This window comes from Trachinotus anak, unplaced genomic scaffold (genome assembly GCF_046630095.1).
Source record: "Trachinotus anak isolate AG129_WGS33_773 ecotype Australia unplaced genomic scaffold, CSIRO_AGI_Tana_v1 ptg000031l, whole genome shotgun sequence".
Taxonomy (NCBI): domain Eukaryota; kingdom Metazoa; phylum Chordata; class Actinopteri; order Carangiformes; family Carangidae; genus Trachinotus; species Trachinotus anak.
This window is the reverse complement of record NW_027273882.1, coordinates 6,580,845-6,593,664: the sequence shown is the minus strand read 5'-3', so window position 1 is coordinate 6,593,664 and position 12,820 is coordinate 6,580,845. Positions and strand designations below refer to the sequence as shown.

Below are 12,820 nucleotides of genomic sequence, written 5' to 3'. Positions count from 1 at the left end.
ATAAAGTTGAATGAATTAAATAAGTTAAAATTTTGTGCGCCAACATTTTCTACACGCAAGAATTATGTTCGCTCTTATGTTCCTAGCGGAGCTTGTTTCTATCCGGCGATTTAACGCTGATGGACGGAAGCAACATGACAGCAGCTGATGGAAGCACAGCAGTGAATATGAGAGAAGAATCACAAAGTGATGAAGAGGCCAAACTACAGATGTTACAAGGCAAGACAGCTGTGAGCCGCTTCACCTGTAGTTCGTTTTGACCGCAACTGTTTTGCGGGTTCTTGTTTGTTGAGGTTTTTCTAGCATCTTCCATCTGAGGTCACAGCAATGTCGACACTGCCTCTGCCACACCAAACTCCATTTAAAAAACGTGCATTTTAGTCTGTATTTAGTCGCTGAGAATCCTTAACACTCTGTAAATACGAGTCATGATTGCAGCTGAATTTGATGCGCACTCCGGCACAGATAAGTTATTTTTCAGACCGTGACGCCAGGCTCTGTTCAAAATTTCTACAATTTCAAGTTTTTGTGGTTAACAAGAATTCAAGATAAGACATATATTATGACTGAAGAGTGTTCCTTAAACACTATGTTCTTTTGTTCAGTTCAGCTAAGTGTAATCCATCATTTAATGTTTTGTTCTCCGCCTACCCAAATCTTCTTTACATATTCTCTAAATACACTGTAATGAGCAATATTATTTTCTCATGTTACTGTCTTTGCTTTAGACAATCGAAGTAGCACTGTTTGAGAAACACAGGCTCCATGCTGGTGTTTCCTTTCAAAATCACATTCATGAAAAGGGCGTTTTTAAAGATGGTGATTTTAGCTTGTTCAGCCGAACAATTGGATTTCTTAAGTTTCCAGAAAAGATTTAGACGATACACTTTTCACAGATTCCCAGCAGGACTAAGAGTGTTACCTAGATTCTTGCCTCACAGGTTCTCTCTTGACTTCCTTTGTGCAGGAGCAGCATTTTTAACCACAGTGGCGTCTGCAGGGATGATCGCAGGATTTGGCTCCACATTAGCTCTGGCCAAGAAGAAAAGCCCAGGCTGGTTTAATAAGGTACAGGTTATTATTCATATAGTTCCTCTGTAAGAATTAAGTTTTTGCTCAAAAGGGACTATGAACTACACGTTAATTAAGACACTTAAAACATCTACAGAAAATTGTGAAAAATGTCTATTTTAATTTTCTAGAGCACAACATGTTCAAATGTCTTGTTTTTCAGTCCGAAACCCAAAGATTTTCAGTGCAACAAGGTTGTTTTATAGACAAAACAATCAATTAATCAAGAAAGAAATGGTAGTTGCAGCTGCTGCATCACATGTTCATGCAGTAATAGTTTGTTCATCTTCAAACAGAAAGGCAGCAGAGACAAATATTTATGGCCTTCCTTCAATATTTGGAAATGATCTCTAGTGTCTCTGCAGCTTCTTATCCTGTTCTGGTTATGTGACCTTTATATTTCACCGTGTTGAGATTCACTGTTAACCTAATTTTCTTGCAGGTATATCATCATGTTCATATGGAGTCCTTGAGTTTGATGATGTTTCCACATTAACATGAACACACTCGCAGCCGAATCAGCTCAGAGTTAACAGACACCATGACACAGGTTATTCAGGATGACCAGCGTTGGTCTGACTGCAGCAGGAAACCCAGACGGAGCTGAAGCTGGTCGACAGCAGGTTGTTTACATCTCTGACCGTGCGATTAGTGGATGATTAATAACGATGGCGTGTCAGACCTTGAACAGACTTCCTTCACTGAGCTAATGCTGTTATTGACGCCGCCGCGTGATTTAGTTTTTCTTGTTTTTCTACATTTACAATGTGGTTAGCTTCCTCTGGTGCTGGAGCGTTAATTCTTTGACTGATTGAATGATTGGAAGTAAAATAAAATGACTCTGGAGAAACGTCTGTCCTGAAAATGTTTGGACACATTCCTCCAAACATGGATCTGAAAATAGTCCTGAGTGTGTCACGACCAGACCTGGTCTCGTCCTGTTAACTGGAACTGTGTCGTTATTGGCCGCTCACAGGATCTGATTAAACATGACGCACACGGATGCCAGCGGCCCGTTTGTGTTCGAGATAAACTTAGTGTGGAGGCACAACTGAGCACTTGTTCCCGGACTCTATTTCTGTCACAAAGTCGTCTTTGTTGTCTCTGTCGCAGCCTCAGCCTCAGAGGACTGAGCTAAAATTGACAAACTGTGAAATTAGATTAGGAACAGAGCGGCATGTGGAGATGTTTTTACTGCTTTATTTTGTTTCATCTCAAACTGCTGCTTTTGCCCACACTGTGGACAGTTTCACTGTCTAAGAAATGAAAAGGTCTGAGCCTTATTAACACTACGGCCAAATGTATGTGGACACGGCTGCCCACAAATTTAAAGAGGGGCACCTTTAAATTTAAGTGAAATTATAAAATATGTTTTACATAAAAACAATTTGCACACACTGATGCTGTATCTCAATTTGTGTACTTCCATACTCACATTTACTATTTTGAGTGCATAAGTGCGTTCACATTGACACCTATGGCCGGATGGTGACCTCAGAGCGGTCAAGATGGCGATGGCGGAGCAGCCCACTCTGAGCCTCAAAACCCATGAAACCCATGGGTGACGCCACGGACGCTCCACTCTGCAGATTCAGTCATAGAGCATAGATCTAAGATTCACTGAAACTTCCAGCAACATCATTTTATTATGCATTTATTATTATTATTCTATTTTATATTTATATTTATCATTATTTACTTTTTCTGTTTTCTAAAATCTTTATTTGTAATTTTGTCTAATAAGCACCACAACACAGAGGCAAATTGAATTGTCTGGAATAGTCTGGAAAAAATTTACTTCGCCAATTAAGTTAAAAAAGTTGTACAATTTCAACAGTAGGGTTGAAATTATTTTAAGAAAAAAAATAAAATTTTGGGAATACAGCTGAAATGTTTTATGGAAATTTGTAAATTTGTGAAATTAATTTGCAACATTTTGTGAAAAAATATAATATAAATAGGAAAAAGTCATAATATTTCACTAATACACATGAAAAATCTTATGAGATGGGTGAAATGTTTAGAATAACAAATTATAAAATTACATGGAAAAGAATTATAGAATTAAATTAAATAAATTAAATTAAATTTGTATATATAATTATTTGTTATAGTAATAAATACTTTATTTTATAATTAAGCCATTAAAAATGAAATATTTCAAGAAAACAATTTGAGGATAAAATTGAAATATCAAAGGAATAATATTTCTGCAGTGATTTACAGCTGGGCTATGGATTGTAAAGGAAACCGTCCCAGTCGAACCAGAGTTTTAACCCAGAACGTTCTTACAATGATGCAACAGTGCTGAACGCCTTCCCTGCCGCCACCATGCCGCCGTCCTTTTTTCCAGTTTCTTCTTTTCTTTGCAGCTTTTTTCTTCAACTCATCAAACCTGGAAAAATTTATACTTGAGAAAAGTCCTGTCCGGGCTAAAAATAAAATACAATTCATTCAAACAGTAAAATAATGAAAGTGAATTCCAATGTTGGGGTTAACCAACATCTCAGAGGTCAGAGGTCAGAGACAGAGCTTGTATTCATGTTAACTCATGTATTCATGTATACACCAGTTAATGCCATGAACACTCAGTTTTAAATCACCAGTTTCAATCACATTTAGCCCATTGAAGCTGTTTCTTACCACATCCCTGGAATTTAACCTTTGACCTCTGAGACGTTGAACAGTTTCATTTAGAGAAATAGTCAATTATGTAAAAGTTAAAACTGGATGGAGACATCATCTAATAATTATGACTCACTGTCTCATAACTACAAGATAAAGTACAACAGATAAACAACGTTTCAGACATTAAACACATTTTTAGACTCAGTGCGACTTCCACTTCCCGAGGACGTCGTTACCTCTTAAGGTTCACAGCAAATTCATTTCCATAAATCTGTTTAGAAATCGTTGACAAAAGATGCTCTTTGCAACTGCAGAACTTGCCTGAGAATCATCATGTGTTTAGGTTATCTGTACCTTCAATGGAACAGTGCAAAAACTAGCTGGTCATAGCTAATTCAGTGCATTTTCTTTATCACAATTTAAACTATGGGCTAAAAAATGGGGCTCAAGTTGAAGCCGTCACATAGGTCACTGAATCCATGGCACATTGTATTTCTGTTTCTTGTTTATACCTGTTAACACAAGTGTAGACCTAATTTTTTCATGCTGTATTTATGGTTTCTGGCTCTGGTTCCTCCTCAGGGAGTCGTTTCAACAGCAGCAGTCCCAGAGAGCGGAGCGTCTCTGGCTCTCCGAGCTCTGGGGTGGGGGTCTCTGTACGCCTGGTGTGGAGTCGGTCTGCTCAGTTTCACTGTGTGGAAAGTCCTCGGTGTTCACAGTGTATGTATCTGCAGAGCCTCCATCCACTGAACTCAACACAGTGTTGAATTTATAATACTAATAAATATTAGGGAAATATTAGGAAAAACATTTTAAGAATGAAGTTGTAAAATTTCAAGAAAAAAGTTAAAATATTTCAATAAAAATCGTGGAACTGTAAGATTAGATTCTAACTTTTAAAGTGGAAATATTTGAAGAAAAAATCTCTAAAATTGTGAGAATAAAGGTGAATGTCTCAAGAAAAAAAAATTCAAGAAAGAAATTCTAGAATAGTTCTAATATTTTTAAGAATACATTTGTAATATTTGTTACAATGTTGTAAAATTGTCGATTTGAAATGTTTCAAAGAAAAAAAATATTCCAGTATAGTTGTAAAAGTTCAAGAATACAGATGTAATATTTTGAGAAAAAGTCCTACAATTGGTACAAGTTTGTTTAAGTTTAAAAAAATGTAAAATTTCAAGAATACAGTGGAGATATTTCAAGAAAAGATGTAAAATTGAGTGAATAAAGTTTGGAGAAAAAACTTTGAAACTTAAAGAACAAAGTTGAAATGTTTCAAGGAAAAGGCTGTAAAATGCAGATAATATAGTTTAAATATTTGAGAAGTTGTAATACATGAATTATTTAAAGGAAAAGTAAAAGTTGTAAATTTCAGTGATAAAGCTGAAATATTTGTGAAGAGTAAAAACTAGATTTTTTTGCAGCGGCACTCATGGTCTGTCATAGAATCTGATGATAAAAATCACTGTATCAAGGGGACAAAGTAAATATATCGTTATAAGACATTATTATTAGTTCAAGGGGACACTTAATCTGGTGACACCCACCGCTCTGTGTAGTTACTTGTCTCATCTTTTTCAGTTGTCAGAGTGCAGACAGAAGATGCAGTCCTTCTTCCCGTCCATCCCAAAGTCGGCTGAGGCCACGGCTGGATCTGAACCCTCGGACTGGGACTCTGTCTTCAAGTCAAAGTGATGTACCCCTGCTGCCGTAGGACGAATCACAAGAGACAAGACTGAAAATACTGAGGACACTCAGCAGCTGTTTGTGCTGCTTTCTCTGGGAGCAGCAGAATCTGGAGACTCTGCCGGACCAGTTTGGTCCCAGTCCTGGTTGAAAATGGTCTAGTAGTGCTACTACTAGCTACAACAGCTCTGAGTTTGGGGGGTTTTGGTGAAAGGTCAGGGTCTACGAGCTAAGTGTGAATTTCTTTTTCCAAAATCAGCAGCAGGTTTTTTGTAAATAAAAGGAAATTTTATTTTAACCTCATGTTTTGATTAAATAAAAAAAAACACATCACATTGATTGTCTGAACTGAACCTGTAGTGATACCTGAGCATTAGGCCACTGTTTGGAAAAATAATGATAATGAAATACCGAGAAACAATTTGGAGAAAAAAAGTTGTAAAATTTCATGAAGGAAGTTGAAATGTTCTTGTTGGAAAACTTTACGTGTTTATTATGTCTGAGTGTGACGTGACTTTTCATGATTTCTGGAGAAAATGAGCCAGATTTGTCCTGGAACCAGAGAGAGGAGGGAAAACATTTCAGCTTCACACTGGTATTTTCCGGCTGTGGTGGTTTTTAAAGCCGTGAAATGAATGTCACTGGAAATGTGTTAAATTCTAAAACAGGATTAAAATTGTGTTGAAGTCAAAACAAAACTTCGAGGCTGGTTCACACAAGGTCAGAGGTTTAGGCTGGCGTTTGCCCTGAGAGATAATTCCTGATGGTTTGGTTTGCCAGGAGACTGGAGTGTGTTGGCCAACAAGAGGAAACAACCACAGATAAACTTTGATGTTTTTCATGATGACGACTGTGTTAAAGTTTGTTTTCAAGAGAAGAGTCTTATCAGGTGACTGCAGAGACTAATCATGGAGAACAAAGAATATGATTCAACATTAGCGTTAGCAGAGGGCTCCAAAGAGACCAAGTCCTACATCTGGTCCCATGTCAAGACCACCGGGTCAAAGATCATGTCAAGACCCACAAGCTCCAAATCAAGTCCTGAATCAAATCCAGGGTTCTACACATTTTCTCCACACTCAAATTTCCAAACTTCTCAGTAGATTTCAGACCATAGCTAGATGTTCATTATGTAAACAAGTGTTTTATGTTCCATATTAATTGCCAGAAGCAATCGGCAGGTTCATTACTTCTTATCTTGGTCTCATGTTGAGTTGGGCCAAAATGGCTTACAACTGTCCTCTCCCCCATAATGGAGATTAATTTAACACAAAGGTCGCATCTGACTCTCTTTTCCTGTTTGGAATCTTTAGTCAACCAGACTTTATATTTTGGATGTTGAGTCAGACCTCAGAAAACTTGAACTAGAACTCATCGCAGCTGTTCAGTCTTTACTCTGTAAAAAGTTGGATGACATTGTCGCTGTAGAGGTGGCGCTGCAAGGGAATGAGTTCCACGCTGTAATTCTTTCCTTACTTTCAACCAGCTGTAACCTGCGCCCTCTCAAACAGTGGTAAACATTTTGCTGCGCTGGCTGCCTGCTCCAAACACCATGAAAAACACTGCTTGGATGCTCAATTTATTTTTAGAAATTCTGAATTTTATATTTTAGAAAACAGAATATATAGTCTGAAAACACAAACATTTCCTTTTTTCATTCTCATCCAGACCTGGAAATGACTAAACTCAGATTCCATACTGCGTAGAAACGCTAAAGGTCCCAAATATGGGCCAACAGGTCCAGAGTGAAGAAGGTAAGATCAACAAGTAGAACGTTACTCCAAGAAGTCCAAGTGCTAAACCAAGTACCAAATCAGAACCTACAGGACCTGAGGACTAACAAACTCCAAGTCCCAAGTTAGGAACTACAACTTTAATAGTTAATTTTATCATTTTTGTTAATGTGATGTGTTGTGACCTGAGTCCATAGCGTTAGCGTTAACATCCAGCCCCAGTCTGACAGCGTAGAGCTGATCCTGACAAGGTGATGTCCTGAAATGGCCACAGAGGATAAAACCCTGACTTTACCTGTGCTGCCACCCTCAGGATAAAATGTTCATTTTCCCACTGACTGGTGACAAAAACATTTTCATCAGTTTTATTTGTTCTGGTGTGTGTGGACCTTCAGTTTGGACTGATGGATTTAAACACAAGCGTAGATTAACCGTCTGGACCTGCAGTCGTTCTCACAAAACCAGTCCAGAGCTGCATTCACAGTGCTCAACCAGAGTTCATGTACGTTTATTCTTTAACATGTTGTGGAACAAATAAAGATCTCATACTGCAGAAGCAACGTCTGTCAAATCAAACAGGAGACGTTCTGGATGTAGAGACTTTCTTTTTTTCTCTCTTTATATTTGTTATAACGGTTTTTGAAGTCGTGTCAGTTAGCAACATGATGAGTAAAGTCCCCCCAGCCTCCTGTACATACAGTCTCTCAAATCAAACGCACCCTCCCAGACCAGACTGCATCAAACATCCTGAAAATGAGGGTTTCTCCTTAAATACAGAAAAAAACCATCTTCACCTGCTGAGAAGAGAGAAACAAAATCTTCAGGTGAGCAGAGTTGTGATTATAAATGACGACCGTTAATTCTTCACCAGCTCCCGTCACCGAGTCATGACGCCATCTGTTGGAGCTCAAATGTACATCATCTATTTACAGGAGGGTGATGACGGTGGAGGGAAATGTGGATTCGATTGGTGGAAAAGACAGAAAAAAGTTCTTAAACAGAAAGTGACACCCCGCCCCGCCCCCCCGACCTCCCGCTTGATACTGCTGTGGTTTGGCAAAATACTGATGGTCAAACTGCAGATGGTCAAATAATTCACATTTAAAATAACGCCCAAAACAAACCTATTGCACCAGAACAAAGTACATGACTGAACATCAGTTTTCCTCTGTCATACCACATGAGAAAAGAGAGGCCTATCTACAACGTGTGTCACTATTTAAATAAACCTGACCCCGCCCCCAAATCTAACTAACCCCACCCCCCGAAAACAGCCCCGGAAACAGAAAGAAACGACCACATCAGTTTAAAACACAAAGAGAGCCAGAACCCGAGCGTTCTTCAATGTCACACTTTGGTTAAAACAAAACAAAACAACAAACTGACAAAAGAATAAAAAATTAAAAATACAAGTATTAAATATTTTTGTATTAAAATTACTTAAAAATCCCAAATAAACATTTGCGGATGGAGCCGACGAGCTATATATATTCTATATATATTCATTTGTCTGTAAAAACTTTGTATTCTGTTCTTTAAATAAAAATATAATAGGAGCCAGTTCGTCACATGGCTGGAGCTGCTTCCAGCGCCACTGAGCGCGCTCCGTGGCCCTGTTCGTGTCACGAGCGGCCGATTTTAAACAGTACTTCACACATGATGGCCGCCACCGAGGAGTTGAGGGCGGCTGACAGCGAGATGTCCAGCAGCCGGCTCTCGTACAGAACAAACTCCGCCCGGTTCTCCTCCACCCTCGCCATGGCCAGCAGCGCCTTGGCAGCGCGGCACATCATGTTGATGCTGGGTGGCTCCGGTGGCGTGGCGGCGTGCAGCAGGCTGTGTGGACTCTGCTGGTACTGAGCCATGGCCACACTGTCCTCCAGGAAGCCGATCAGAGTTCCCACGCTGCCCTTCTGCAGGGCGACGGCCCTCGCCGCCGTGGAGTCCCCTTGCACAAGGTGGGACAGGACGGCCACCGCCATCTCCCGACAGACCTGGCTCTTCCTCTCGCCCACGAGGCGCACTAACGTGGCAAAGAGCTTCTCTTGGCGGCTGAACGGCGGTGTGGCGAGCAGCAGGTCCACGTTGCAGTCCTGGATGCTCAGCTTGCACAGACACTCCAGCACCAGGCGCTGAGGGGTGAGCGAGGAGAAGCCGCCCGCCGCGGAGAAGGGGTCCTGGGCCTCGGCAGACGGGCACACCATCCAGTGCAGCAGCCCGTCCAGGATGGGCAGGCAGATGCTCTCGGGGTACAGCGACAGGTCCAGCTGCCCCGAGATGTTGGCCAGCGTCACCAGCGTGTTCTCCCTGAGCGCCGCCAGGCAGTCCCACCACCACTCGTCCCGGCTGCACGCCAGACCCTGCTCCTCCTCCCGCTGGTAGGTGGGCGGTGTCCGTTTCCTGCGGGGGTGGTGGTGGTGCAGCAGCACCAGCCGGCCCAGGATCAGCACCAGGCCGGGGTGCTGCGACATGAAGGCGTCGTTGCCGGGAACGAAGGAGAGGCCGCGCACGATGTTGGAGATGCAGACGCAGCGTTTGGCCAGAGAGTCCTGCCAGGACTCGGCCGTGGACAGCGGAGCCTCGTCCCAGCAGCGGGGCTCGTCCTCCAGCTGGCTGATGGGACTCTGAGCCGGTGACCTCTGACCTCTGACCTCACACAGGGAGCCTGGCAGCAGAGCACAAGGAAGGGAGAGTTTATAACCACAGAAAAATAAAAATAAATGAAGAATTAAACCTAATTTAGGGTTAATTCACCTGTTTTAACACAGGGTCACAAAACACAGTTACAAATACTGTGAACAAGCTTCAGGCTGTTCAGGCTAAAACCTCAGAACAGAGAAGGAGCCACCAAGTGGTGCAACAGCAGGACAACAAACCCACTGTCGATGTACAGTCTGTTTTTCTGTTTGTTGATCAAATTATTAGCAGTAAGCATCAATAATAAGTTATGCATGAATCCCTAACATCTGCAGTAATGATGCACAACCTTTTCTTACAGATATCATATTATATTTTAGTGACAATAAACTAATTTGCATTTAACAAACAAAGCTAAATTCCTCAAATGCATCTGTTTTGGCCTGAAACTGCTGTTTAAGAACCTCACTTACATTCAACACAGAATTATCGTATAAATCACAAGTATCATAAGGATCAAAGCACAAATAAGAATCAAAACGAGAGCTGGGAAAACAGAAAACCTGAAGTACTGACTGTGAATGTTACACACTGAACTTCAGCATTTAACCACCGACTGTTTTTAATCCTCATGATAAACAAGAGGTGAAGGAGCCTGTGGAAGCTGCTCTTTGTTCAGCTCTGCCGTTCAGCGTACGGTGGATAACACCAAACACCAAAACTCTGTGTTCAAGTTTACAGGTGTGGTTTGACAGAAATAATAATTTAACTCCAGTGTTTTTCAGAGCTTTCAACTGCACCTCATGGTCTTCATCCTGATGAAGATGTGAGCGGGACCTTGACTCTGAGTCATTTCATGGCTCTAGATTTTTGATTGGTTTTGTTTAATTTAATCTCATTTGCATCAAAAAACTTTCGATGACAATAATCATTTATTTCCTCCCCCCTTCTCCCCCCTCCTCCCCCATGTTTTTTTACCTTGCTGTGTTTCAGGTGGCATTTCCTCCCCGGGTGGCAGGTTCTTCTGCGATTCCTCCTCACCCTCCTCCCTCCTCTCACCTCCTCCCTCCCTCTCCTCGTATCTCTCCCGGCTCTCCTCCCTCTCCGCCGGGTTCGGGGGGGTGAAGTCTGCTGTGCGGGGTTCAAAGTGTGTCTGGATGTGAGCGGTGGAGTCTCCTCCCCCGGCCTTCCAGTGCAGGAGGCCGCTGATGAAGCCGTTGGGTCGGCTGAGCTTGGCCCAGCGCTCCTCCGCCTCCTCCCACTCCTCCCCCCTCTCCTCCACTCTGATTGGCAGCTTGTCATACTTGCTGGCCTGTTGGGGGCGGGGCTCTGCCTGCTCCTGCTGCTCCTCCTTCACCTCCACCTCCTCCTTGACAACCGGTTCGCTGTTCTTTGCCTCCTCAGCGTTGATGGTGGGAGCAGCCGTGAGAAGCTGTGACGTCTCCTCCATCTCCTCCTCTGACCTCCTCGTTATCTTCTGCTCCTCTGCTGATTGGCTGTTAGACTCAGAGACGGCAGCCGGCGCCTCCTTTAGCATCTCCTTCTCCTCCTCAGGGGGGTCAGGCAGGGGCCCCAGCAGGGTCTGCTGGCCCTCGGCTCCCACCTCGTAGTCCTCCAGGATGCCGAAAATCTGGATGAGGCAGCGGCGGTAAAACTCCACAATGAGCTCCAGGAAACCAGGCAGCTGCAGGAGGAGGACAGGAGGAGGACAGGAGGAGGACAGGAGGAGGACAGGAGGAGGACAGGGGGACGTTAGCTACAGCAACAGCTCAGCCCACCACTCACAGTTGAAGTGAAGCAGGACTGTGTGTCTGACCTGTGTGAGGCTGAAGGAGCCCACGGTGCCGTCGTCATACAGCAGGATGTTGATGGTGTCCAGAGCCCAGGTGCTCTCTGCTAATAGGCCGGACTTCAGTGACATCATCACTCGCCACGCCTCCGGGGTTCCTGATAGGACGAATCAATCACAGGTTTAAATCAACACCCAACCAAACTGTAGCTGTGGGACAATAATACATGACACTGTTCTCTCTGAGCCACATTTAAGAGCTCTAAGAGTGTATGTGTGTGTGTGTGTGTGTGTGTGTGTGTGTGTCTGACCTGTGTCCTTGGCAGTGAGCCGTCGTCGTGGCTTCAGTTTGGGGGTGGTGGCCTCCACAGAGCTGGGGGGGAAGTTGACCTCTCTGTTGATGAGGGGGAGACCCTGAGTGGGTGGGGGTACGGGTGGGACACCAGGGAGCCCGGGCTTCTTCATAGAGGGCAGGTAGGGGGTGCTGTTGGGGGACAGAGAGCCCCCCAGGGGCCGGGGGAAGGAGGAGGGACTGTGAGAGCGGCTCACATGGTTAGGGACGGCGGGCGTGGCCTGGAAGGACGAGGGGGGCTGTCTGGATGGCAAGGGGGGCATGGAGGAGGAGGAAGAGGAGGAGTGGGGGGGATACGGCGGCTGGCGCTGGCCTGGATGACTGGGGGGCCACTGGCTATCCTGGGGGGCCCTGCCCTCCTGGTCGTCCCCTCGGTTTATGCCAGGGTAGGGGGGCCCCTGGCCCTGCCTGTTGTATGAGTACCCCATATCTGTCCTGGGGTGCCACATGTTGGCCTGCAGCCCTTCCCCGGGGCCCCCGGACACTGATGGCGGCCCTGAGCCCATCATTCCGTGCTGTGGGGGTCCCTGGCGGTCACGGCTGTATGGATATGGGTACTGGCCCTGGACTGGCCGCCGCTCGGGGCCCATGTAGCCCCCACCACCTCCTCCGTAGGGGGGGCCGAACATGTCGGGCTGCTGGGAGCCGTACTGCTGCACGCCGAACCCCTCCCCCTCATGACGCTTGGAGGGAGGATACATCCCCTCCATCGGACGCTTGTAGCCCTGCAGGCACAAAGAGAAGAATCAGCTCGGTCAAAGATCAATAAAGTTTCCATTCAACATCAGAATCAGAATCAGAATCAGAATCAGTTTTATTGCCAAGTATGCTTTCACATACAAGGAATTTTTTCTGGTGATTGGTGCAATTGATCAGCAACAGTGGGGCTCTCTAGCCTTGTTGATGAGGCTAATAGCAGAT

The 12,820-nt window shown here is 44.1% G+C and overlaps 2 protein-coding genes across 5 annotated transcripts in view; one reads left to right on the top strand and one right to left on the bottom strand.

Moving 5' to 3' along the window:
• Positions 1–111: 111 nt before the first annotated feature.
• tmem242 (transmembrane protein 242) lies at positions 112–5,654 on the top strand. Its single transcript, XM_071467445.1, has 4 exons — positions 112–219; positions 968–1,068; positions 4,282–4,419; positions 5,284–5,654. Exons 1-4 carry the CDS (start codon positions 120–122, stop codon positions 5,395–5,397), a joined length of 453 nt encoding a protein of 150 aa, XP_071323546.1. The 5' UTR covers positions 112–119; the 3' UTR covers positions 5,398–5,654.
• A 1,944-nt stretch (positions 5,655–7,598) lies between these two features.
• arid1b (AT-rich interactive domain 1B) overlaps positions 7,599–12,820 on the bottom strand; it is a 51,353-nt gene continuing 46,131 nt past the window's right edge. For all 4 annotated transcript variants that reach the window (XM_071467433.1, XM_071467435.1, XM_071467436.1 and 1 more), the window contains 4 exons: positions 11,859–12,624; positions 11,575–11,705; positions 10,737–11,442; positions 7,599–9,786 (listed from right to left, as the gene is read on the bottom strand). In XM_071467433.1, the coding sequence (XP_071323534.1) occupies positions 8,744–9,786; positions 10,737–11,442; positions 11,575–11,705; positions 11,859–12,624 (2,646 nt within the window). In that variant the 3' untranslated portion in view covers positions 7,599–8,743. The remainder of the gene's footprint in view (positions 9,787–10,736; positions 11,443–11,574; positions 11,706–11,858; positions 12,625–12,820) is intronic.